The following is a 27,490-nucleotide window of genomic DNA, read 5'->3' on the forward strand; positions in this document are numbered from 1 at the left end:
GGAACAGAAATATATGAAAATTTTCACCAAAAAAAAAGACCCTTATTGACCATTTAAAATTATCTGTAATACCATAAAGTATCCAAACTCCAAACCCTGTGACAGATAACACATAAATTTATCAATTCAATCACACTTCTGAATTAATGAGAAGAATAAATACGATACACTCATCAATCCTGGTTTTCCTAAATCAACAGCAGAAATAATAAAAAAGGCAAAAAAAAAATACACTTGAAGGTGTCAGAAAAGGGGAATCATAGCTGCTGGGTTTTTTAGAGTGTTAATACAGATAAGTCTTTCAATACAGCTACTAACATCTCCAACCTTACGTAGGGCTCAATTACTTGTGAACTTAATGGAACAATCATAAATCTTCCAGGCTACACCAGGGTTTTCTATTTTCCTTCTAGAGCCTTTGGAAAACTATAAAACACTCCTAGTTAGGTAGGTAGGTAAGTAAGTAGATACAGAGATACACACACAGACACACAGACACACACACACACACACACACACACACACAAAGCCACTTTATGAACTCTGGTAGTTGTTTTCAGTAATAAACACCTAGAGTCCAGTGATCGGCCGAAGTACTGTATCTCAAGTGTCATCTACTGAAGACCTAGGATAGTAACACCCAGTTGTAGGTTTAAAGTGCAGATTCCTGGGGCTCACCCCAAATTTAAGGAATCAGAAACCCTGGGAACAGAGCCAGGGAATCAGAAATTTTAATAAGCACCCACAGACAACTCTTTAGCTCACCAAATCTTAATTAACAATGAGAAAACCTAGACTAGACACTAATTCCTCTACTGTTTTCACACGATTTCTAATATTCATCATCACCTGAGGCGATATGAAGGAAAAAAGGAAGATATTCACATACATGCTTGTGTGTGGATAGGTTTTAAAGAACAGACATAGAATTAAACATGTATAAAGAAATATAAAAAACTGGGCTCTTTCCATTTTCCATTTTATCACATATATAAATACAGCCCTTTAAAGGCGATTTAAGACTTCTTTCCTTTAAGATTATGTTTGTGTCACATTATTAAATAACTCAACTTAATTTATAGTAAGTATCTTAGAGGTTGGGGAAAAGAGAAAAGCACAGAAGAATAATTTGGCACAGACTAAACCACATCTATTTAGAGATAATCCTCCCTACAGGAAGACTAGCTCTCAGGAAAAGTAAGGCAAAAGGGAAGAAAGGGAATACAGAACAAAGGAAGAGCGAGAAGTTTTTATTCTTTCCAGCATTTTAGCCCCTGATTAGTATGCTCTCTTTCCCAGGACTTTTATACTCTCTTATATCCACTAATAGTTTCACAAATTAAGAAAAAAAATTCCTCAGTTTTATAATGTAATCGTCTCCTTTTGGATAATTTTTTAGAAGAGACAGTAACATATTTGCAAATTTAAAATAACTTTAAATATGTACTTAAGATACAAATAATCAGGGATTAACCAGGACAGTTTATCTGGTCTTTGGCCAACGTTCAGAAGTCTGAGCTTCAGCTACCGTATCTCACAAAATTCTACTCAGTCCCTGGGCAGACTGGACACCCAGGTGTGGTCACTCAAAAATAAGCTCTACTACTAACTCAGGACCTTGTAGGCAAAAGCAAAGACGAGATGTCTTGATGTAATAAATGCAGTGTAATACAACCAAAACAATAAGTGCTAAGTTTTTGTTCTTTTCCACTACCAAAGGACACTTCTCTCCATCCTCCCTAAGAACACAACAAAAAAGTAGTAAAAGACAAGAAATGAGAAAGAGACCTAAGAGTATACAGTTAGAATTCAAATTTAGCCCAATGATGCCCAGTTAAATGCAGAAAAAAATCCTAAGATCCTAGCAACACCAACATATAGTTCACTACAATGCTTCCTAAGTATTTCCTCACCTAATGTAAGTCAGTAATGGATTTATGAACATGTACATACACATATTAGCCATAAAGAACAACCACAGACAGAATACTTTCTCACTCTGAAAATGATCCTCTTTTAAAGTTATTTTATCTGTAGCTTGCTTGATACTGTCATATATACATATTAAAAAAAAATCCAAATTGTACAGCAGGGTGTAAACTAAAATGACAAAGTTATATTCATTCCCCAATTCTCCAAATTCCTTCCCCCAAGCCAAAGCAATGATAATATTAAGTTTTTTAGGCTATTCTTGGACAAAATTTCTACTTATATATAAGCATGAATATATATTTTTTAAGGTTTTTTTTACACAAAGATCATATTTTGATAGACTGATTTACAACTTGCTTTTCACATATTTCTCCTATGTAAATTTACCGCATCCTTGTTAAAGGCTTCATAGTACGTAAGGATATACCATAATTTATCATAGGCCATCCACCATTAAAGGACATTTAGCTTGTCGGTCTTATTTAGTTTGGCAACACTATACGATGCTGGGATAAATGTCCTTGTACATCCAGCAGTGACTACTTACAGCTAAAACATCTTCAGGAAAAATCCCATAATGTAAAATTCCTAAGCCAAAAGGTGTATGTACTTAAAACTGTAAACAATAGTGCCAATCTACACACCAAAATCACCAGGCATCATCAATCTTTTCATATTTAAAAAAAATTTTTTTAAAGATTTTACTTATCTGAGAGAGAAAGAGAGAGAGCACACAAGCAGGGGAAGCTGCAGAGGGAGAGGGAGAAGCAGGCTCCCCACTGAGCAGGGAGCCAGTCATGGGGCTCAATCCCAGGACCCCGACCTGAGCCGAAGGCAGACACTTAACCAACTGAGCCACCCAGGTGCCACCAAGCTTTTTATTTTCACAAACCAGACAGTTGTTTCAAAAGTAGTATCCTATTGCTTTAATTTGCATTTTCTTCAGTTACAAGTGAGGCTAAGAATCTTTTCAAACTTTTACTAGTTGCTTTTTCTATTTTTTTTTCTTCCTACAAATGGAACGCTGTTTTGCCAATTTTTATATGAGGTTGTCATTGTCATTCTTTCTTACTGATTTTAACATATTTTTGTATATTTAGGAAACTTACCCTTGACATGTGTGTTACAAATACACTTTTTTGCCAGGTTGCGTCTATTAATTTTATTAAAATAATTATTTTTGCCATGTGAAATTTAAATTTTATAAAGTCAAATTTGTTCATATCTTTATGTTTCCTGGCTTGTGTTCATTGCTTAGAAACGACTTCTTCATATTCAAGATAATATATATATTGACCTTGTGAATTCTCTCTTTTTAGTCCCACTGACAATCTAGAATTTATTTGGGGGCCACAAAAAAAGGTAGGAAATCCAGTTTCACTTTCTTTTTCTTTTTCCCCTCATAGAGTCAGACAGTTTTCCAAGACCACTTATAATTCATCTAATCTATAACAGCAAATGTCATCACCATCATCATGTGCTAATCGTCATCAGATATTAAATTCTCATTTCTACACAGCCCTAAGTGTTCATTCTCTTTTCTATTACTTTGTCAGTCTATCCCTGCACAGGTACATATTCTTTATTACTACGTTCTGTTACATTTTTAAAAACCTGGTAGGGCTCCCTTCATTCTATTTTTTTCCTCTAGGATAGTCCTTGCTATGCTCATACTTCTTTTCTTTTTTCTTCTTTCTTTTTTTTTTTAAGAGAGCGAGCATGTGCACAAGCAGTGGGGAGGGGCAGAGGGAGAGAGAGAATCTTTTTTTTTTTTTTTTTTAAGATTTTATTTATTTATGTGACAGAGAGACAACCAGCGAGAGAGGGAACACAAGCAGAGGGAGTGGGAGAGAAAGAAGCAGGCTCCCAGTGGAGGAGCCTGATGTGGGGCTCGATCCCGGAATGCCGGGATCACGCCCTGAGCCGAAGGCAGACGCTTTAACGACTGCACTACCCAGGCGCCCCGGAGAGAGAGAATCTTAAGCAGGCTCCCCTCTCAGCATGGAGCCAGATGCGGGGCTCGATCTTACAACCCTGAGATCATGACATGAGCCAAAATCAAGAGTCAGATGCTTCACCAACTGAGCCACCCAGGGACCCCTCATATTTATTTTCTAGAAGAAATACAAAGCCCTTTTTTAAGTTTTCCTCTTAAATTGTGGGTACATTATATTTGAGACTGCATTTAATTTATACACTGATTTAAAGAAGAACTCACAACTTTCCAATTTTGAGTCTTACCAGCCCTTAGCTATGCAAAGAATCTGTAGGAGTAGTGATAAATATGATGACAGCTAACAGCTACTGGGTACTATATGCCATCCCTAGTGGATGGGCTTCTTTTAATAATTACAACCACCTTATATAGCATCGTTATCTTCATTTCATAGATGAGAAAATTAAGGCTCAACGAAGTTCAGCAATTTTTCCAAGGCTACAAACAACAAGCAAAGTAGCTGATATTTTAATCAATTTGCAATTTAAACTGAGAGCACACTTTGAATTGTACAGTAATTAAAAAACAAGGTGTGTTTTTTATTTATTCAACTGTCCTCCTCATTGAATTTTTAGTTTTCTTCTTTTAGGCTCTGCAAATTAATTGTTTAATTTCCAGATAAACTTAGTTGTTATTTTAAATGGAACCATTTCTTCTACTTATTTCTAACTTGTTACTATGTATATAAAAGAGAACTATTTTACGTTAACTCTGCAAGTGTCCACCTTAGAACTCTCTTTTGTCCCCAGTAAGTTTTCAGTAGATCTTATAAGTTTTCCAAATATACAATTATCATAGGCAAATATTTATAACTTCAATGTGTCTGTTCCAATATTTATATCTCTCAATGTCTAACTGAATCAATTTTGCATGCTTTAATAATAGTATATTATTCTTTTGATGTGCTACTAGAATCCATTTGTAATATTTACTTTATGACCATTGCCCTAAGTGAGATTAGTCTTAGGGTTTTCTCTGTATTTTAGTTTGGCATTAAAAAGATCTTATCCTTTAAGATTAAAAGAATTAACCCATGAAACTATCTGGATTTAGTGTTTTGATACTCAATTTCTTCATCCACGTGTCTGTTTAGATTCTCTCTCCCCTGGATTTATTTTTAATGGTATTGAGTAATTCTCTTACTTGCATCCAAACTGCAATAATTTTGTGTCACTAAAGAGGAAAAACATGAACAAATATATAATCAACATTACTGGAAAACACTCACAGCCAGGATGAGTTAAATGTATAAAACTTGGAATAAATTACTAGTATATAGCTTTTTATTTAAGCCATGGGTTTTGGAAAAAATACGTATTTCTTGCTGCAAGGTACAGAATGGTTTTCAATTTGGTAGTATATGTGTAGATATTAAATATTTATAAACTGTATCTGAAAAAAAACCAAAAAAATTACGTGCAATGCTCTTATGTGTTACTCCTCTAGTCACCTAATCTCTAAAAGTAGGCTAAAAATCAAAGTAAAAAGTGATATTCCTCTAATTTATTTATAAGAAACATTACTTAAACATTTAATGAGGACTTACTATGAGCAAGGCACTGTGTGAGAGACCCAGAAATGGTGAGACATGGTCCTCTGGCTCAAAAAATTTATTCCCCTAACCCCTAGTTCCAACATGACACACTTACAATAAATTCATAGTTATATAGTAAAACCTCAAGAAATACAAACAGCCCCACTAGAACTTTGCACTTCACAAACCAGCAAACATAAAGTAGTTTAAAATCAAATATCAAACACACTTGACTACTAATGCAAATATATATAATTTTTAAATTATCATTTTTCTACATTAATTTTAAATCCTGGCATCTCAAATTGGTTATCATTTCCCCTTCTTTGGGAAGGCTCTAAATACAGATAGAAGTCTAGAAGGGCTCTGAAACCACAGCATTGAAAAGAGGATCAGAAAACGACAAAAGAAACTTCCTTTCTACAATGTTTAATAAAACTTTAATATAAGAAAGAAGATAATAAAATTTCAGGAAAGAATGAAATATCACAGGGAAAACAATGAGCTCACATTTAAACATGATATATATCAAAAGGATCTTTGGCCTTAATTTTGAATGTTAATGAATAACCAACAAAAAGTTAATATTCACATTACTGTTCTTTGAAAAAATTTTATCTATAAACACTACAGAGATATAAACAATAAGAAAGTTAGAAATACTCTGATTTGGTACAAACCTACCTGTGCACATGATTCTTCAGGTGTTTTGGCACTAACTGAATAAAGTGCTGGGAGATCTAGTCTGTGCACAGAGAATTTTTCTAGAGTGTGCAAAAGTGCTGGAGCAAGGTGAGAAGTTTGACCTGAGCCTCGTTCTCCAGACAGCAATAATCTTGGCCTGTAAGAGGTTGGCTGATGATATGGTGACCTGCAATACATGTAAGACATGATAATTATTTCAAAACCATATACTCTGAAGATCAGTATGAAATTAAATTAGATAAAATATTCACACTAAAAATGTGACTCCAAATTAATAGAACTTTCTCTTATCTTTAAGTACAGTAATCATTTTCTCATTAATTATATTTTTAAAACATTGATCTCTCTGACCATTTTAATAACCAAGATGTAAAGTATAAAAATTCATTCTAAAACAATGTAAAAATACCTGGGTATTCATCCTATCATATGTGTTAACTTGGAAAATGCTTCAGACACTAAGTGGGATTTATCTATTAATTATCCAAGGTCAATGTTAAGAATCCCACTTCAACGAAGAAGTAGATATATCCAAAGATCATCCAAGATGTAAGAATTTTTTTAATAGTTAAAATGGTAAATTTTATATGTACTTTACCACAATTTTTAACACAGAAAAAAACTGTAGGACTTTCTCAGTGGCAGGAAATTCTGTTTTTTCGGCCAATAAAAACTAAATGCGCATACCCTAATACATAATATCTAAAGATCTGCAACAGAGAAAGCAAATTTAGGAAAATATATTAAACTGAATTCACCTTGTAGTCTCAAGATTCTACAGCACCATTAAAATGATTAATGAAACAAGTTTATCTACTATCACTATAGATAACGCAGGAAATTTTAAGCAATGTAATAAGAATAAAGCAAATAAAAAATGGAATAGAAGTAAATAAGGAAAACACTGTTACTTGTAAAGGATATGATTATGCACTAAAAAAATCCAAGAGAATCAGCTAATAACTGTCAGAATCTACTAAAAGTAACAATTCAGAAGACAGAAATAGAAAAATCAAAACATATCCTAATACCATCATTAACCAATTTAAGGAAGGAAAGGAGGTCCTATTCACAAATGCTAAGTAAAATAAAATAAAACAAACAATATTAAAGATTCTTAGCAAAAGTGTGAAATGAGCCTGAATATAAAGATGTCAATTCTTCCTAACCCATTTATAGTTAACTATAGTTTATGGTATTTTATTTCATACATTTAAAATATTCACATCAAGGCCAACAGACACATGAAAAGATGCTCAAAATCACTCATCATCAGAGAAATACATTCAAAACCACAATGAAATACTACCTCATATCTGTCAGAATGGCTGAAATTAACAACACAGGAAACGACAAATGTTGACAAGGATGTGGAGAAAGGGGAATCCAATTACACTGTTGGTGGGAATGCAAACTTGTGCAGCCACTCTGGAGAACAGTATGGAGGTTTCTCAAAAAGTTAAAAACAGAACTACCCTGAATTCCAGCAATTGCACTACTAAGGTATTAACCCACAGGACAAAAATACAGATTCGAAGGGATATATGCACCTCTATGTTTACAGCAACATTATCAACAATAGCCAGACTATGGAAAGAGTCCAAATGCCCATCAACTGATGAATGGATAAAGAAGATGTCGTGATACATATACACAAGAAATATCACTCAGCCATCAAAAATAATGAAATCTTGGGGTGCCTGCGTGCCACAGCAGTTAAGCGTCTGCCTTCGGCTCAGGGCGTGATCTGCTATGAGCCTGCTTCTTCCTCTCCCACTCCCCCTGCTTGTGTTCCCTCTCTCGCTGGCTGTCTCTATCTCTGTCAAATAAATAAATAAAATCTTAAAAAAAAAAAAATAATGAAATCTTCCCATTTGCAATGACGTGGATGGAGCTAGAGTGTATTATGCTAAATGAAGTAAGTCAGTCAGTCAGAGAAAGACAAATACCATATGGTTTCATCTATATGTGGGACTTAAGAAACAAAACAGATGAACAAAGCAGAAAAGGGAAAAAAGAGGAGGTAAGGTAACCATAAGAGACTTTATAGAGAACAAACTGAGGGTTGCCAGAGGGATGTAGGTAGGGGATGGGCTAAATGGGTGATGGGTATTAAGGAGGGCACTTGTTATACTGAGCCGTGTAAGTGATGAATCACTAAGTTCTACTCCTGAAACGAATATTACACTAAATGCTAACTAACTACAATTTAAAAATGAGAAAAAAATTTAAATATTCACATCAAAATTGAAAAAAATTTTGAGGAAGAAGGGGAGATTTAAAACTTAATCACAATATCATCTGAAAGAGTAAGTAAGAACATCAAGAAAATTTTGGTAAAGTGTGCTAGCTCCAATTTCAGAACATTTAAACCTGTTTTAGTAATAAGTACTTCATACAGCTTTAACTTTCTTAGCAATTCTATGAAACACATAGCTTCCTCTTATTAAACAGATGAAGAAACCAAGAATCAAGAGAAGTTAGGTATGCGACTGTACAAATGGGTGGTGAAAGAGTTCAAATTCTCATTCAGGCCCATATAACTGCCAAGCTGAACCACTGTGTTAGGATGCACTGTATGTTGAAATGTATTACAGAATGGAATAATAGAATAGAATGTAGAATACACCAAAGAAAACAAACACAGATCAGAATATAATAGGCAGCCCAGGAAACAAGTCACTGGAAAGCCCAGGAAATAAGCATAAAAAATAAATGGAATGGGGATGAATTATAAAATATTGTTTTAAAATAGGGAAAACTCAGATCCTCATTTCACAGAACAAAATTAATTCTAACAAAGAAAGAAAAAAGAAAAAACAAGATTTGTGTACTTTTAATTCATAAAAATCTACAAACTTTTTTAACTCAAAAATTACAATCTGAAACAAATGGCAAACAACTAAATGAGACAAAGAATCTGCCATTAATAGGAATAGTTCTTAATGTATAAAGAGCTTATATTCATAGCGTTTTAACAGAAAACAGCTTCCTGGGCAAAGGATATAAACATATAATTCAAAAAGAAAATAGAAGCATAACTTTTTTTAAAAATGTTCATTCATTTAGTAATTGGAGAATGCTTCCTATGGTAAGTCCCTCAGCCCCAGATACCCAACACCACCTGTTATCATAGAGCTCATACTTGAATAGTATTGAGTGGGAAAAGGAAATATACAACTAATATAATTCAGTGTGATTAACAAGCAGCACTGTTTAAGTGGAGAATGCTATGAAAGACCTTAATTAGAGACTCAAGGCTTTCCTGGAAAGTGTTACCAAAGCACAAATTCAACAGGTTGGAGGCAGAAAGGACAAATTTCTAAGAAATAAAAATAGGATGTACAAAGGATCAAAGGCCCCTGGCCCTTTGGAGTAATAGTTCATAGAGTTAGCTTCTTTAAGGTTTTAGGGCAACGTATGGGTAAAGGTTCTGGAGTTAAGGAGGAGAGGAGGGAAGGAGAATCAGACTATGAAGCTACAAAGGGTTTTGTAAACCATGTTAGAAGTTTGGAATGCACACTGAAGATAATGAGGAAGCATATTAGCTTAAGCAGGGGAAGTGATATGATCATACACGTTTTGGAAGATAACTCTAGATCACTATGTCAGTATAGGAAAAGGTTTGAAAGGAGACAAAACAGGAGGAAAGATGACCAGTTAGGAGTCTGCAGTAATAACCCAGGAATAAGATGTTAATGGTAATCTAGACAAGAACAATGTCAGAGGAGGTGAGAAGAAACAACCTGAGATGAGACATATTCACAGGACCTAGACATTGACCAGATACAGAGGAAAGAAAGAGGAAGGAGTTGAGGATGATGTCCAATTCTAGTTGTAACACCTGCATGGATGGTAGCTCACCAGACTCACAGGAGGAGAAGGGGAGACACAGTCCAGTACATACTGAAAAATGTGTGGCACACTAAGGGCAACAGACAGGTAGAGATAGTCCAAAGCTCAAGACCAATGTTGGCTTAAGAAAGATTTGAGGGATGGGTGCCTGGGTGGCTCAGTCGTTGGGCTTCTGCCTTCGGCTCAGGGCGTGGTCCCAGGGTCCTGGGATCGGGCCCTGCACTGGGCTCCCTGCTCTGCTGGGAGCCTGCTTCTTCCTCTCCCACTCCCCCTGCTTGTGTTCCCTCTCTTGCTGGCTGTCTCTCTCTCTGTCAAATGAATGAATAGGGTCTTAAAAAAAAAAGAAAGATAGATTTGGCGGGGGGGCATCTGGGTGGCGCAGTTGGTTAGGCGTTCAACTCTTCGTTTCTGCTTGGGTCAAGATCTCGGTGTCGTGGGACTGAGCCCTGCACCTGGCTCTACATTCAGTGCAGAGTCTGCTTAGGACTCTCTCCCCCTCTGCCCCTCCCACCCCTCAAATAAATAAATCTTGGAAGGAAGGAAGGAAGGAAGGAAGGAAGGAAGGAGAGAGGGAGGGAGGGAGGGATAAAGAGAGGAAGGAAGGGAAGAAGGAAGGAAAGTAGATTTGGTAGTTACAGATGGGGGGAGACTTGGTAGTTATTAACAGAGATGAAAAAATGATGAAAATAATGAAAACACATCTCTTACCTGTTAGATTGATAAACAAAATTAATTTTAATACCACTAGTGAGTAGATATTGGGAAATTTGGTTTTCTCATGATTAGTGGTAATAGAAAAAAGCAAAATTTTCCAAACTTAAATTTGGCAATTATGTCACATACATGCTGATATGTATATCCAAGGATATTCTGCAACTCATCGCACTCCCAAGGACTCCCTTACCTCTTATTCTCTACATTTTTTTTCATAGTACATATCACCTAATATTTTATCTATCTATTATACTTATTGTTTTATTGTCTATCTCCACCTTAAAGGTAAGCTGAATGAGGTCAGGGGTCTTTGTCCATTCTGTTCACTGACATATTCCAAGTACCTAGGACAACATATGGCACGTGATGGGCACTTTGACAAAATATGTGAATGAGTAAACATGAAAGAACAAATGAATGATTCAAACAAGCAAGAAGATATTATTTTCATCTATCTGGTTGGCAAAGATTTAAAAAGGCAGTGTTCAGAATTGACACGGGTATAGGAAAAATAACACTCTCATATATCGGTGCTAAAAATGTAAATTGGTACAACTGTTCTGGAAGTCAATTTAACAACCTGTATCAAGTTTTTAAATGTATATATACCCTTTGACATAGCAATCACTGTTTTTAAAATTTACCCTAAGCTATGGATCAGATAGTGATGTTAAAAATGTATACTGAGAAAGATGCCTATCCAGATCCACATATCTATCATAAAAGAAGAAAATTGGATATTTCAGTCTTTATTAATAAGGTTATAAAAATTATGGAACATCCCCAAAATAAAATACTATGTAGTTATTTTAAGAGAATGATATTAAACATATACTGGCATGAAATAATGTTCCCAAAGTAGTAGATAAAAAAGCAAGTTAAATTAGCATTACAGGAGGATTTTAATTTACATAAAATAATATGTGGGTCTGTCTATACACATAGAATATGGAAGTGTGGTCACCAAAACTTTAACAAAAATTACCTTCAGGTGCTTGGGCTTTAATTTTTATTTTCTTCTTTATGCTCTTCTTTATTACTTGAATTTTCTACAGAGTATATCATCTTTCTAATCAGAAAAAACAAAGCTATTTTCATTTAGAAAACCTCAGAAAGCTCTGTTTCTAATCCCCTTATGGTAATATACAGTAAGAAAGAAAACTTACTTTCCATCATAAGGGTTTTCTATCAGATTGGTAGCCTTTAAATATCTTGACTTCTATTTCACCTTAAATCTAAATAAAGGTTTCACCATTGTTTTAGGAAACTATTCCCAGAAACAGAAACCCACCAACAATGCCCAAGCTAGTGTTACCGGAGACCAGTATTAAAGTCATGCTTTCTACCTATCAAGCACTTTTTCTGTATTGACCTGGAACATGCTAACACTTGGTTCAAACACAAAGCCAAACCAAACCAACAACAACAAAAAACAAACAAAACCCACGTATAGCCCTTATTAAAGGCCTCTATTCTAAAGTGTATGCTTCTTGGAAAGTATGAAAATTCCTACTGTCCAACCTACCTAAAAAAACAATACAATTCGCTATCTATTAAGTTCAGAAATCAATTTGGAAATCACATAGTATAATAGAAAAAAAAAATAGGATCCTAGGAAACAAAAAGCACAGAGCCTAACTCTGCTACCTGCTAAGACCTTAATCATGGGCAATTTTCTTATTTTTCATTGTGGTTCAGTTTCCTCATCTATAAAATGACCATACCACAAATGCTGTATGACTGATGAGAGGTCTATATGTATTGCTACATATAAAGCCTCAAGGTTTATATACCTACCACATGTCTAGTTTGTAATGAGCACTATCAGATGTTAACTCTGACCCTTCATACCCAGAAGGTCAGCAAACATCACCATTTCTTCTGTCAAGCCTTCCTTGATTTCCAATGAAAGCTTCTAGTTCTGCTATCACAGCACTTCAGCCATATCACAATGTCTGTCACCCTCAATAAAAAGAACTTCTCCAGAGTAAGAACTACTTTACATCATCTTACTCATGCTTATGTTTTCAGCACCTAGTACATTGCCAGGCATAAACACATAAAAATTGGGAGAATGGGTAGGTAAATAAAGAAATAATTGGAATTTACCAAAACATCTAAAACAAAAAAAGCTTACTCCTAGGATATAGCTGTCTCCCTATTAAATAAAAATCACATCATAAACTAGAAATTTTACATAAAAGAAGCTAAAATTAAACCAATTCATTCAAAAAGGTTAAACCAAACAAAACAAGCCATACCAGTGATACACATTAAATAACAGAGAATGTTCTTAATAAAAAGCCTCAAAACTGCACATGAAGTTTTCTAAATCAAACTCTATTTCTGTATCACTTTACTGACAACAGAGCTGGCTCATAAAATTGGAAGTCTTTTGATGAGAGTTTCTTAGCTCCTATTATATATTTCAAATCCAAATAACTAAACAAATCACACACGTGCACACAGGGTAGCCAGTTGAGAGTCAGAAAAAAAATGATTATTTGGTTTTCCCTTAGCCATCAATAAAATAGTTTTGTGAAATTACTGAAAAAGTCTAAGAAAACGTCCCTGAAGGCATAAAAGAAAAGATCTGGAATAGAAGAAAAGTTTCTAATAGAAGAACCTGCTGTTAAAGAACAAAAGAAAAAAAAAGTAAATGAAAGTAACTTAGTCTCATTTTAAAAAATAAGAAAGAGTTATCAGTGCAAATAATCAAATTAACATTTCACCAAAATCCACATGGGAGAAACTTAAAGTTGAAGACTTAAATTTGTTCAAATATCTCTTAAAAAAATTACTTAAAAGTACATATAATCAATCCAGCCTTTTCTAATAAAAGTGTTATCAGACCTACCTGACAGAGCAGTATGGTCCTACAACTACCAGGCTTATTACGTAAACGCCAGTGATGAAGCTGCTAGTATTTGAAAACTATTTGGTCTCTTAATTTAAAATTACGTTAGCACTAAAGTTGTTTACCCAATAAAAAGTGCATAACAATAGCTGCTTTAACGCAGATAAAGGTAAATGTAAATAGAAAAACCATAAAATCTACATCAGGGAAGAGTAAACCAATGAGGTTTTGGAGAATCAAAAAGTTATCTGTTTATCTGTTTACTGAGAAATTTCTAATTCAGAATCTTTTTAGTACTCTTAGAATCCCTATCATTTGACACTTGTTACAAATTAAAATATTCCAGATAACGATATATATTTCATTTCTAACCATTTTAGTTCAAAATAAAAGGCATTAAAATTGGGGACATGAGCTGACTTTCTAAAAGACAACCCTTCTTTCCACCCTGGTTTAAAAAAAAAAAAAAAAGAGAGAGGCACCTGGGTGGCTCAGTCAGTTAAACATCTACCCTCAGCTCAGGTCAAGATCTCAGGGTCCTGGAATAGAGCCCCACTGGCTGGCTCCCTGCTCAGCAGGAAGTCTGCTTCTCCCTCTCCCTGTGCCCTTCCCCCCCACCACCACTTGTGGTCTCTCTCTCTCTAATAAATAAAATCTTTAAAATTAAATAAATAAATAAATCTCCTTTTAAAAAAAGTCACAGTTTAGAAAAAAATAAACTTTAGTTGACCAATAAATCCATTTATTACCACACAAAAAAGCACACACAGTAAGTTTCCCAGAATTGTGTCCAAAAAGCATAAAAAAACACCTCGAAGTTACAACTGTAAGTAAAAATATACCATAATTCTAACCATAAAATAGTAAAAATCACTACATTTTTTAAAAATTGGTATGTTACTTACATTGTAAAATGAAGGTAGGGTTTATGTACAGCAGCAGCTGACGACTGTTTCTTTGGTGATCCTGAGTGACAACTGGTCTCAAAAATTGATAAAGCATTCTCATCTTCACTATCATCTAAAATCAGAGTTTCTACATCTGTTCAAAAAAAAAATCACAGATTATGAGGCTTATAAAGTCCTTTAATATTAATGCCCCACCAAGCTAAGGAAAATTGGTTTAAAAATCATGTGACATTAATAAGTTACCTATCAAATAATACAGCTCAACTAGGCAAACTGACAAACTGCAGGTTTTTTTAATAATTTGTAAATGGAACTAATGGAATTCTTTCACCTTTACAGACTACCTAAATACTAAGAGATGTGATTTGGAAGACTTCGTTGGATAACTATAAAAAGTCTGGAAAAGAAATGACACCCATATGCTTACTAAAAATTTCTAAGTTAATTTGACCAAAACCAGTGCATTTCATATATAATATCTTGCTTAGCTACTAGGGTGCTAGAGTTATGGCCAACTCTTATAAAAACAACAATTAGGAACAAACTGACTTATTTTTTAACATGGCACATACATATACACACATCTACATATCTGGTTAAGGGAGTCAGGAATTCTGTGGAAACAAAACCAATCTTAAATATGAACTCATTCAAGAAACATTAGTCCCTATATGAGTCTGCTATCTGTTACTCCTCAATGGACAAACTGGAACTATAAACTCTATTCAGAGTGCAATACTCAATACTTTACCTGGACTACAACCTGAAGTACTAGTAACTGTGCTTCACATATACCTAACAAAAGTGTCCATTCGCTCAATAAAAAGCAATGCTACAGTGTAGATAAATGAGAGAGAATTAACACTGATAGAAATCATACTCTTCCCTCCCCCAAAAAAGGGGGGGAAGGGGATGATTTCTACAAAGAGGTACTAAACTGTGTGGCAGATATAGATTTCAACAATGGATTTTATAAGTTAAATATTTAGTATAAATAAATTATGAAAGTTAACCTGAAAAATAATTGAATACCTTTTGAGTGATAATTTCATATACCAGTCTAAGAAGAATATTAAGACCAAAACAAACCAGAATAATATAACTAAATAAATTAAAAGTAATTATTAATAATCAATTAATAATCAAATAAATCAAATAATCATAATTTGGTTTCTCTTCTCCACTGGTACATGAAGAACTGGAACTAAAGCATACTTTATACTTATTTTAAAAATTTATAAAACAGATAATAATGCCATAAAAAATTCTCAAATGAAAATAAAGGAACTATATCATATGTCCATTGGCAGATGAATGGATAAAGATGTGGTACATGTATACAATGGACTACTCCTCAGCCATCAAATAAAATGATGTGGACGGAATGATTTGCAACGACGTGGACAGAACTAGAGGATATTATCCTAAGTGAAATATGTGAATCAGAGAAAGACCATTATCAGATGATCTCACTCATATTTGGAATTTAATAAACAAACAGAGGATCATAGGCAAAGGGAGGGAAAAATAAAACAAGACAAAATCAGAGAGGGAGACAAACCATAAGAGACTCTTAATCATAGGAAACAAACTGAGGGATACTAGAGGGGAGAGGGGCAGGGAAATGGGGTAACTGGATGATGGACGTTAAGGAGGCCACATGATGTAAAAAGCACTGGGTATTATACAAGACTGATGAATCACTGAACTCTGCCTCTAAAACTAATAATACACTATATGTTAATTAACCGAAATTAAAAAAATAAAAAATGAAAAAATGAACTATCATAATCTCTCAAATGGGAAGATATGATTTTTATGATTTTCTAAACATGACAAAAATTTTTTTTAAAATTTGGGGAAAAGATACATATCCTCATTTATGAAAATCAGAGATAAGAAATGTACAATTCATGGCAGAGTACCTGGCTCAATCATAATAAAATATTTATTTCCCTATTTGACAAACTTAGGAGATCAAGTAATCCATGTGATATAGGTTCCAAAAAATATAATTTATAAAGACAGCAAAATGCACTGAATGTTTATGATTTTTACTATATATAATATTTTTAATGTTAGTATAATTAATTGAACAATTTTCTGGTGCAGACTACATGCCAAATAAGCTATTAGGAACTGGGAAAATTAAGATAATTAAAACTCATTACTTTCTCTTCAAAGTTCACAGACCTTACTTTGGTTAGCATATAAACCTAGTTTGCCTGTAAATGGATGACTTTTTTTTTTTTTTAAGATTTTATTTATTTATTTGAGAGAGAAATAATGAGAGGGAGGAGGGTCAGAAGGAGAAACAGACTCCCTGCTGAGCAGGGAGCCTGATGCGGGAGTGGATCCTGGGACTCCAGGATCATGACCTCAGCCCACCCAGGTGCCCTCAATGGATGACTTTTTAAAGGCAGTGTTCCATTTTTATCTAAGGTCCAATCTTGAAGCTAGAATTCAAGACCTTATACAACCAGGTTCTGATTTACTCCCTTACTAATGATTTACACTCCATTAATACAGCACACTGCAGAGTGCCCTACCAGTACCAACAAAATATATTTGATGAGTTGAACCCAGAAGGACATTATAAGCAACACAGTTAAGAGAGCAGGCTATAGAGTCAGGTGCCCTGGGTCTGATTAAGCCCTAGAACTTACTGAATGACCCAAATAAGTGAATACTTCCTAAGTCTCCCAGTCTCCTCCTTTACAGTATAAAAGTACCTGCCCTACTGGACTGTCATGAGGATTAATAAGTGACAATTTATTTAAGGGCTTTATAATAAAATAAATGTAAGCCATTGTTACTATAGTCAACTTTTCTAAAGATAGTAACACATCCACATTAAGATACTGAGAATGTCCCAAGAGGTAACAAATAGAACTAACGTTCATTCTTTCTTTTGACAAACATTCACTAGGCAACTACCATATGCCAGGCAATATACCAGACCTGGAATACAACCTAGTGGTGAAACAGATACATTTTCTATATTCATGGCAAATATAAAATAATATCACACAAGTAACCTTATAAGGAAACTCAGAATTTATTTATGCCTATACTTGTTTCATTTTAACAATATGAAAAAGTACTTTATAGTACCTTCTTTCTTGTCACTCTGGCTAATTTCAGCATGAGGAAACACTTTTTGCAAGACTGCTAGGATGTTGTTGAAGCTCCTTTCCAGCAGCGGTTTTATGATGGGGGATAGTGCATGTCCCGAAGACATGACAGCACGCTGGGAAGCAGGCACAATATTCTGCATTGCATGGTAAAAATCTTGGGCATTGAGCACTATTGAGGAAACATCTAGCTGCAGTTTATGACTGCTAGCGTAGATCTGGGGGTAACGCCTCCTCAGGGCAATCAGGGCAGCTTCAGTGCACAGGGCCTTGATATCAGCTCCACAATAGCCTAATGCACAAAAGGGAAAAGAATAACAAAGGTAAGTTCATTCTCCCAGTACCAACTAGGTTTGCAAATATATACATCTTTATCTGAGGAAATAATTAATACTAAATCAATAATTATGTGCAATTTTATCAGCAAAAACTGACCACTTAAGTCACCTAATAAAATTATTTACTCAGTAAGACTAAAAGTGTTTTGAGTATTTTAATTAACAAAACATGAACTAATGATATCAAAACAAACCATCTATTTTGTGCCAAAATCACTGATTATAATGTACAACTTTCTTCAGGAAAGGTTTTTTTAACAATAAATTTCATCCGAACCCTTCATCAATATTCCCAATAATTAGTATAGTCCTCATGACATTACACTTACCTATAAACTTTTCTAATACTACTAATTACCAAACACATATAAGGGAGTAGCACAAAGTGGAATATATGCAGAAATTTCAAGAACAGAGCTATTCTCCTACCAACTTTGGGTGCAAACCACAGCAAGTTTGTATCTAATTACCCCAAAAATTATACTTTAAAGTTGTCACCAACTCTGATAATATCAAAGATAGTAAAGGGAATAAGAATCCATTAATTTTCCACATTAACGTCCTTTTAATCTATGCATTTAGCTTAAAATAACTGATAATCTAGTTCTAAGGGCTATACCAACACAGGGTATTATCCATTATCCATACTTGACTGATTATGTAGTTAATAGATCAAGCTCCCACTGTTAAGTCATTTCACTCATTTAAGCAACAAATGCATACAAAAACACACAAACTGTTAGGTCTCAACCACAAAAAGGAAGAAAACGCAAACCAGCAATTTTTTATGTCAGCAATTAAACTTGCATTTGGCCATCTTTATCACCCCAACTAGAATGTGAGCTTTGTGAGGGTATGGGTATTCATCAGTTTTGTTCACTAACATATCTCATATACTGAAAATAATGCCTGGCGTGGCATTCAGTAGATATCCAATAAATATGTCCTGAATGAAAGAATGAATGAAAAAAGAACAGAGTAACTCCAAGGTTATAGTTTGGGGATGTACAATTGTGAGGTTACCATATACTACCATTAAAAAGTGGAAGAATTATATTCATTAGGCTTTTCATTTTTTTTTTGAAGAAATCTAAATTCTTTTTTTATTAAATGGCCAACTTACTGTGAATAAAAATTTCAATGAAAACTATGAAAAAACAGAAAAATATTACATTCTTAAAGAAATATTTATTCAGAGTTAAGGGAAAATTTAGTATAACCTGTGAAAATCTAATTCAGAAAACCATAAGCAGATGAAGCACTAACACAGTCCCATGACCGCAATCTCCCAAATAATTCTCAGAATAACCAAATTTACCATTAGTCTTTCATTTTATATACCATTTCTCAATGAATAAACCTGGAAAAAAGTATCTTTTCCTATGCTGTACATATCCTAGTTATATTAGCTCAACAAAATAACCGTAAAATACCAGCTCAGTTATAAACAGTTAGTGAAATAATCCACTTCAGAGGAAGTAAAAAATAAACTACCATCTTCAAACAATATAAACAACTACATTTCTTTTTCTTCTTTGAAAGCATATACAACACAGTTGATGAACATACCATATGATCCTATTTCTAAGAGCAAAAGCCTAAATTTCTTTTTTAAGAAGCTAAAAAGAAAGCTCAGAAACAATGCAAAACAGAAAAAAAGCCACTAAAAGGTATTTTATGTAATAAATGATACCCATAACATTTATGTTCTACATGTTAGTAACATACATAATAGCAATGTACTGTTCATTTTCGCTTAATCTACTAAAGATAATTTAAAAGTGTAACAATAGGTCCCATTTAAAGAAATAAATCTTCACTTGGATTACCATAATCAATAGATTATAAAAGAGAGGATTTATCTTCATTACATTTGCCTATGAATGAGAATTACTGGTTTATATCTGTAGTTTTCAATCTTGACCACTGATCTGAATAAACAATGAAACTGAAACAAAAATAGATTCCCAACAAACTTAGTGAATCAGAATCTCCAGTGATTTAATATCATAAATGTGTATTTTGAGAAAGTTTTACAAGTGATTCTGATATACAAAACAAAAAACTGAGCACTACTGGATTACTAGACTCTAAAACATAATTAAAACTACATGATAACCACGGCTAAAGAGATTATATTTAAGATCACATGTCCTGGTTTGAGCCTCTTGTCTTGTCAAAATTAAAAGCATATTTTTTCACTCTCCAAAGGGTCCTGATTTAGAAAAATAAATATAGATAATATGATCATTCTAAATATATGGAAAATATATTACAGCCTTTTGAAAGTTAAAAGTTGATGTTAAAGAAAATGTCAGCATCCCTTTCATAAGAATTCCATCATCATATTTATTCTACCATTACAATTCGAATACTCTGATGAACACAAATATCTAGATACCAGAGAGAAGCATTCTTTTGAAAAAATGAAACAAGGCGAAACCAGAGAGGGAAACAAACCATAAGAGATTCTTAATCTCGGGAAACAAACTGAGGGTTGCCGGAGGGAAAGGGGTCAGGGATGGGGTGGTTGAGTGATGGACACTAGGGAGGTATGTGTTTGTGATGAGTGCTAGGTGTTGTGTAAGACTGATAAATCACAGACCTGTACCCCTGAAACAAATAATACATTATATTACGCCCAATGTGGGGCTTGAACTTACAACCCTGAGATCAAGAGTCACATGCTCTACTGACTGAGCCAGCAAGGCACCCCAAGAAAAAGCATTCTTAAATACCACCACTGAAATGGAAATTTGTCGGAAAAACTGAAAATACAAAAAGGTCATAAACAAGTGTAATACCAAAATTTTATAGTTACTGTTTAAGTAAAACATCAAACATAATGAAGGCCCACAAGATAGATGCCTCATTGATACACTTCGATTGTTTTGGCCCTCTTAGTGAAAATGAATAGAGAACCTTAAGCTCCTACTATTTGTGCATGTGATCTAGACACCAAAATTATGTGAGGACTACTTTTAAAAATCACCCCTATTAAGCATCCAAACCCCTCCATGTACTTGGGAATTTATTTCAAGGTAAAAGTTACCAAATCCATAACCCCTAACAGGTCAGCTGTCTGCAGTTTTTCATCAAGACTACATATTTTTTTTCTTAGGCATAAATTTCACTGAATTCATACATGTTAAAACATGTTTGGGATACAGAAAGTGGTAAGTTCATAATGAATTTAAAATGTATTACTATTTCATTCCTGTTTGAAGACCTGCATTTGACTTTTTGTTTTAATCTGAAACTGGCTTCTTATGTCACTCTTCAGGAAGAAAATGGTACAGATACAAGCAGATTCTAAAACACCACCACCACTACCCCCAAAGGCAAGAGAAGTTTTTTAGTCCTATAAGAAATTATGTCTTTAATATGTTTGAACTTAAGAAACTGACTAAAAGCCAAAATAAATCACTTGGAATAATGAGAAGTTGTGGCCTTTGGAAATGAAAAAAGAAACTAAGATTCTTATTTAGGATAAAGAATTAGAGTGTAACATTTCAGATGGTAGATAGAGGGTTATAGCAAGTAATTTTAAGATACCTATCGCTTAGGGAATTTCCAAAGTTATCTGAAGACTTCTGCTTATTTCAGTTAAGGATCATTCTGTGACAGAATCACAGAAAAATCTACACAGATTTCCCAGTCTGATCGGTACACTAATAAAATAATATCATAAAAGTAGGAAATAAAAGGGGTCAAATTTCAAAAAGGGAAAAGATTGGATTTTGTACCAAATACCACCCTCTCCCATTAAGCAGCACAAGGCTTTGCAAAGGTCAAGCCAAATTAACATGAAATGGGTTTGGCGCATGCTCTCTTATACCAGGCAAAGCTTAAACTGGAGTAGTGCTGGAGAGATTTACGTTTTCTCCTCACCAGAAGATGTCGAGGTCTTTGTGGTTCAAAAGCTGAGGGATGTTGCTTCGGAGATGGAGGTCCCTGTGGATGAAGAGGATAATTCGGATGTAGCTAACTGAATGGACTAATGTTCTATTTAAGTTTTAATATCTGATGGTGGATCCCAATGATTTTTTTAACTAAGTTGTTCTTTCTGGTTTTGGTAACTTTAAAGTTTTCCCAAGTAGACTGTTGATTGGTAGTGAACTTATTTTGGGGATTTTTTCATAATGCTTAAAAAGTTCATGGAAAAAGATTTCTTAATTTTTATTTGTGAGAGAGTAAGAGGAAAACAGACAAAAGATAGAAAAGAATGAAGGAGAAATACCATTTTGTGTATACTCAGTTGCTTCATACTGTATTCATTTTTATTTCAACCTAGTTAGAGCCAAACCCTTGAATTCCATCACCTATATAGGATCATGTATGCATATAAAATACTCTCAGTACATCCTTTTAGGACAGTAGTATTCATTCACTCTGTGGGGAGGATCTTCCACTCTGTGAATAATTTAACATTAAATTGGAAAGTTTTATATTTGGGGAAATACTACCAGATGCCAGTAAGTATTTTCTTTGAAGACTCCTCTCACTCAACTTCTTTCTAGACCACAGGCATGAAGATGAGCCCATCAGGTAATCTGCAAAGTAAAAGACTACAGTCCTGCCTTCAACATGGACCTTCATCTCTCAAGGTTAAGCTTATTTTTCTTAGTAGAATTTCTGAGGGAACAATTCCTAAAAGGACACACGGCAGTAATATTATGGAAATCCAGCACTCAATGAAAGGAATATTACTACTAGCTTTGTTAATAATCAAACACCTAATGGCAGCTAAAATTGTAATTTAGAAGTGTTCAAATTTCAAATGAAACATTCAAAATAATTCTTACATTTAAAGGCAGAGCCAGCCATCTATTGCACAGAGACATAACTATATTCATTCACATTCCAAACATAGGGGAGGCTGAGCAGAACAAACAATAACAATCAAAGAATTTAAATAACAGCACTCACCAACACATTTTTCAGCCAATTCACCTAAAAAAGCATCTGACAATTTTGGATTCCAGTCTCTGGTATGGATTTGTAAAATGTGTTTTCTTGCCTAAGAAAAAAAGTACAAATAAGTAAAATACCAACAACCTCTCAAATGTATTAACTGGAACAAATTTATGTACTCATCATACCCCAGAAAAACAACTGTTTATTTTAAAAGAAATTTAAACACCATAGCATCCACATCAACTCTGATTTCCACAATAACAATGCAGTAATATGCTGGAGATATCGTGTGTCTGTTTCACAAACTAAGATATTTAATCTTCTGAGAGGTAAAGGAATTGACTAGTGGAACATATGACTACATGACTAATCTTGACTGATGTAGGACTAGATTCAAAACTAAGTTTCACTGTTCTACCACATCAGATCATTTTTACCATCTAAATACATATGAACAAGAAACTTTAATGTGTTATAATATTCATAACCTTTTTTATTAAAATATAATTAACATATAGTGCTATAATAGTTTGAAATGTATAACATAATGATTCAACAATTCCATACATTACTCAGTGCTAACTTTTTTTTTTTTTTAAGTAGGCTCTTCACCTAACACGACGCTTGAACTCACGACCCTGAGATCAAGAGTTGCATGCTCTACCAACTGAGCCGGTCAGGCTCCCCAATTAGTGCTAACTTTTAAACAAACTCTAGATTTAGATTTCATAAAACTTTTGGTTCTATCATATGCATGAGTTATTATAACTGACAATGAGCTAAACAAGTAATTTAAAACTTGAAAATAGTTTTAAGTTGAAACGGTTTTCAATTATACAAGTATAACGCACATTATTACCTCGTAAGTTAGTAGATGCCTTGGCATTTAATAAATAACAAGGCAATATTTCAGTAAATATTAATTTAATTCATTTTAAAAAATCAAATGTTTGAGCAATTCTACCTTGATTTTTTTTTTCAAAATAGCATCCTCTACCTTGTATCTGATTGTATATCACAATCAAAATTTTAACATCTTGGTTTCCAATTAAATGAAATTTCTTCTTCTTCCAGTCAAAAAGAAACTGAAGTAGTAAGAATCCATAATCAGCTGATATTACCATCATGAAGAGTTCTATCAGACTTTTATTTTCAATTTTGCCTTCTTTCAAGGAAAAAACACTTTGTAAAACTTGAATGCACGCATACCCTTAAATCTGCTACTTGAGCTTTTAAGATTATGAAAAAGAGGGGAGCCTGGGTGGCTCAGTCAGTTGAGCGGCCAGCTCTTGATTTTGGCTCAAGTCATCTCCAGGTCCTGGGATCAAGCCTCACAAGGGGCTCCACACTCAACAGGAAGTCTGCTTGAGGATTCTTTCTCTCTCTCCTTCTTCCTCCTACCCCTATCCCTGCTCATGTGCACTCGCTTGCACTATCTCTAAAATAAATAAATCTTAAAAAAAAATATGAAAAAGCAAATTATAACCAAGATGATAATCTTAGTAGCTTGATGAAGAATTCGGGGTCCAGGACCAAAACAAAAAGAACTTCAAAGTCATCAAGATAAACGTTGCTCAAAAAGTTGATAAAATCTGGTAACAACAGCTATTGTTCTAATTCCAAGTTGTAAGTTAGGTGTTCAGCTACCAAAAATAAAGCAATGATGTGACACTTATTTTCTTCCAACTTGAAGTATCTGCCTGAATAGATACTAAAAAAGTAAAATCTAGGTAAAAAAAAAAAAAATCCGAGAGCTTATATTCTCTAGAAGATGACATTAAGAATCTATTTGACCTCATTAGCAGCACGGGCACCACTTGTAGAAGACCCTTACAGAATTAGAAACACACCGAAAAAAAATTCTGGCTGGAAGACACCTCAAAAAAGATCTGTTCTTATCCTGTCATTTTACAAAATAAGTCAAGGTTTACAGGAATGAAATTAATTAGTTAAGGTCAAAATTATTGGCAGGTCTCTAAGATGTTCAGTGCCTTGCTCTTTGTCTACGTAATCAATCAGAGTCTCCCTCCTTTATCGTAAAAACAAGAAATAGAAAAAGAAATTGCTTAAATCAGAAATACTTCACTACGCACTTTACTCTATATGGCATACAGAATAGTAAATTATACTGCTTCCCCTAAAAGAAAGTAGTTTCCTCTACTATTAAGAGTCAGAGGCAAATTCAAGCTCCCCATTTTTCAGGATTCATAAATACACACATAACAATAATCTTAAGTGTTGATGATAATAAAGGAAACAAAAGAAATTAAAAAGCATCACTGCCTCAAGAAGGTATGTGCTATTTCATGCTAATAAAGAGTTAACTAAATTACTAAAATTTGGAAGAATCAAGGCTTGCTTTTACTTTTTTTTTTTTTTTAACTTTTATTTGGTCAAACAGCAGGAGTCATGATATTCCACTGCCCAAACTACAGGACAAATATGAGACACTGACTGGTATCACTTTAAATTAATGTCCCAAACAGATCCTTATCACTGTCTTTAATCCTTCCCTAGGTCATTCATTAGGTCTATCTCCTAGCAGACTAGTTCAGTTTCTCTGTCTTCACACCCAGCTTCTCATTCAGACCTTGCTTCTTAATTCACTGAGAAAACTAAAGCAGTTAGAGGAAAAGTTCCAGAGACACTCCACACTAAATCTGTCCACCTGTAGGCATTTGTACCCATAATATTCTGTCTTCTCCCTAGTATCACAAACTATCCAATTCCTATCTAAAGTCATTCTCGCCACCCATATAGTAATACTATGGCCCTTCTTGCCTATTAAGGACATACTGGGTAATTCTTTCTCGATTTCATCACCAAAATTTCCTTCTCTATTGGCTATTTGTCCCAGCTTAAAAATAACACACTTTCTCTTGCCTCTAATTCCCTCAACATCTATCACCTCAATTCTTTGCTTCCTTTTGCAACAAAACTCTTTGAAAAACTTACTTTCATTCTCTGTCTCCACTTCCTCTCCTCCTGTTCTCTCTTAAACTAACCATACTCCAGTCAGGCTTTTTTTGCACTCACCTCTATGTCAACTTGCTCCCATCTAGGTTAACTGATAACCTACATAATGCTAAAAACAATGGCCAATTTTCTCATCTTACTTAAATGAGGAACATACAACAAAGTTAGTCACAACCTCTTCATTGATACACTTTCTTCACTTGGCTTCCAGAATCCACTCTGATACTTTTCCTTTTACCTTACTAACTGTTCCTTAGGACAGAGGATTGATAATCTCAATCTTACAATCTCATGACTTTAAATATTATCTAAGGAAAAAAAAACCAAACAAACAAAACTGTCCAAGCCTGTTCCACACAGACCAAGAAAAAACGACGTTAGGCTTAAGTCTCAAAGCACGGTTTCCTTGAAATGTAAAAAGTTAAAATTCACATGGAAAACTATGTCAAGATCCATGCTATACAATGTGGTAAGCCACTAGCCACATAATGCTATTTTATTTAAATTTTTAAAGAAAATTTAAAATTCAGTTCCTTAGTCACAATAGTGACACTTCGAGAGCTCAATAGCCACATGTGGTTAGTGGCTACCTGACTGGACATTGCTCAATGCACAAGGCAAATACAGAATATTTCCATCATTACAGAAAATTCGATTGGACAGAGCTGTTCTAGACCTTGTTTATTGTTAAATCTGTGACTTGTGTGGACTGCACCTGAATTGTGAGGACTATAATTGGCATACATGACTGAGGGCCACATGACTAGAAGACAATTGGTTAATCGAGATAATGGCTTTTCTGTGCCAAAATGTACACAGACTGTGTTTCTTAGAACTAAACAAATTACCCACGTACGCTAGAGCCTAAAAGATGTGCTTGGACCATCAGAAGTCCCGAACAAGACAGCTGATGCTTTCCCATGCTGAAAAAGACTGCTCCCATTTCAGCCTTGTCTTCTACAACTAAGCACACCTCTATGCATTGATACAGTCCTGAAAGCTACACTGGGGTAATGAAAATTATGCTGCATATGCTAGGCTTCCTATCCCGACAAAGTCAGGTAAATTCAGTACCTAACTAAAGCCTTTAAGTTAGACAGTCAATCCAAAACTGAGACACCTACTAGTGGCTGTGCAGACTGATTTCAAGCTGAAGTATGAACTGCTCTACACAGCAGCACCACTGCCTTCATTTCCCTATAGCCTTGTACACTGTTCTAATCACAGCCTTTTACATCTATGTATGTAAACCAGGCACTTTACATGGAGAGCTAAAATCAAAGCTATGTAACAATTACAAATGTGTATGTGTGCATATAATAATATCTATATATAGTATCTTCTTTCTCTAGGTTATATTTATATGTTATAAATGTTTTAATTATGCTTATCTGAAATGTTAAATTACATGGGAAACAGTCAAATAAAGTATCTTCTCTACATATATCTCCCCCTTTCAAACTTGAGTTTCCAGTGAAGAGACAGTCAATGATTAAACTACTCAAACCAAGAACAACAATAAAAATGTCAAGCAGGATTAAGGAAAAAAAAAACTATATAAAATATTAAATAACATTTTACACAATGACTATACATTGCCCTGTTTTAACTATACATTCTTAAA

The 27,490-nt window shown here is 34.2% G+C and overlaps 1 protein-coding gene across 1 annotated transcript in view; it reads right to left on the reverse strand.

Moving 5' to 3' along the window:
• The window catches only part of ATAD2B (ATPase family AAA domain containing 2B), a 156,388-nt gene that overhangs the window by 51,736 nt on the left and 77,162 nt on the right, over window positions 1–27,490 (reverse strand). The window contains exons 15-18 of the mRNA XM_040622943.1: window positions 22,903–22,993; window positions 17,616–17,927; window positions 14,499–14,634; window positions 6,147–6,333 (exon numbers count right to left, since the gene is read on the reverse strand). Coding sequence (XP_040478877.1) covers window positions 6,147–6,333; window positions 14,499–14,634; window positions 17,616–17,927; window positions 22,903–22,993 — 726 coding nt within the window. The remainder of the gene's footprint in view (window positions 1–6,146; window positions 6,334–14,498; window positions 14,635–17,615; window positions 17,928–22,902; window positions 22,994–27,490) is intronic.

The sequence above is a fragment of the Ursus maritimus genome, unplaced genomic scaffold, assembly GCF_017311325.1.
Source record: "Ursus maritimus isolate PB19 unplaced genomic scaffold, ASM1731132v1 scaffold_6, whole genome shotgun sequence".
Lineage (NCBI taxonomy): Eukaryota > Metazoa > Chordata > Mammalia > Carnivora > Ursidae > Ursus > Ursus maritimus.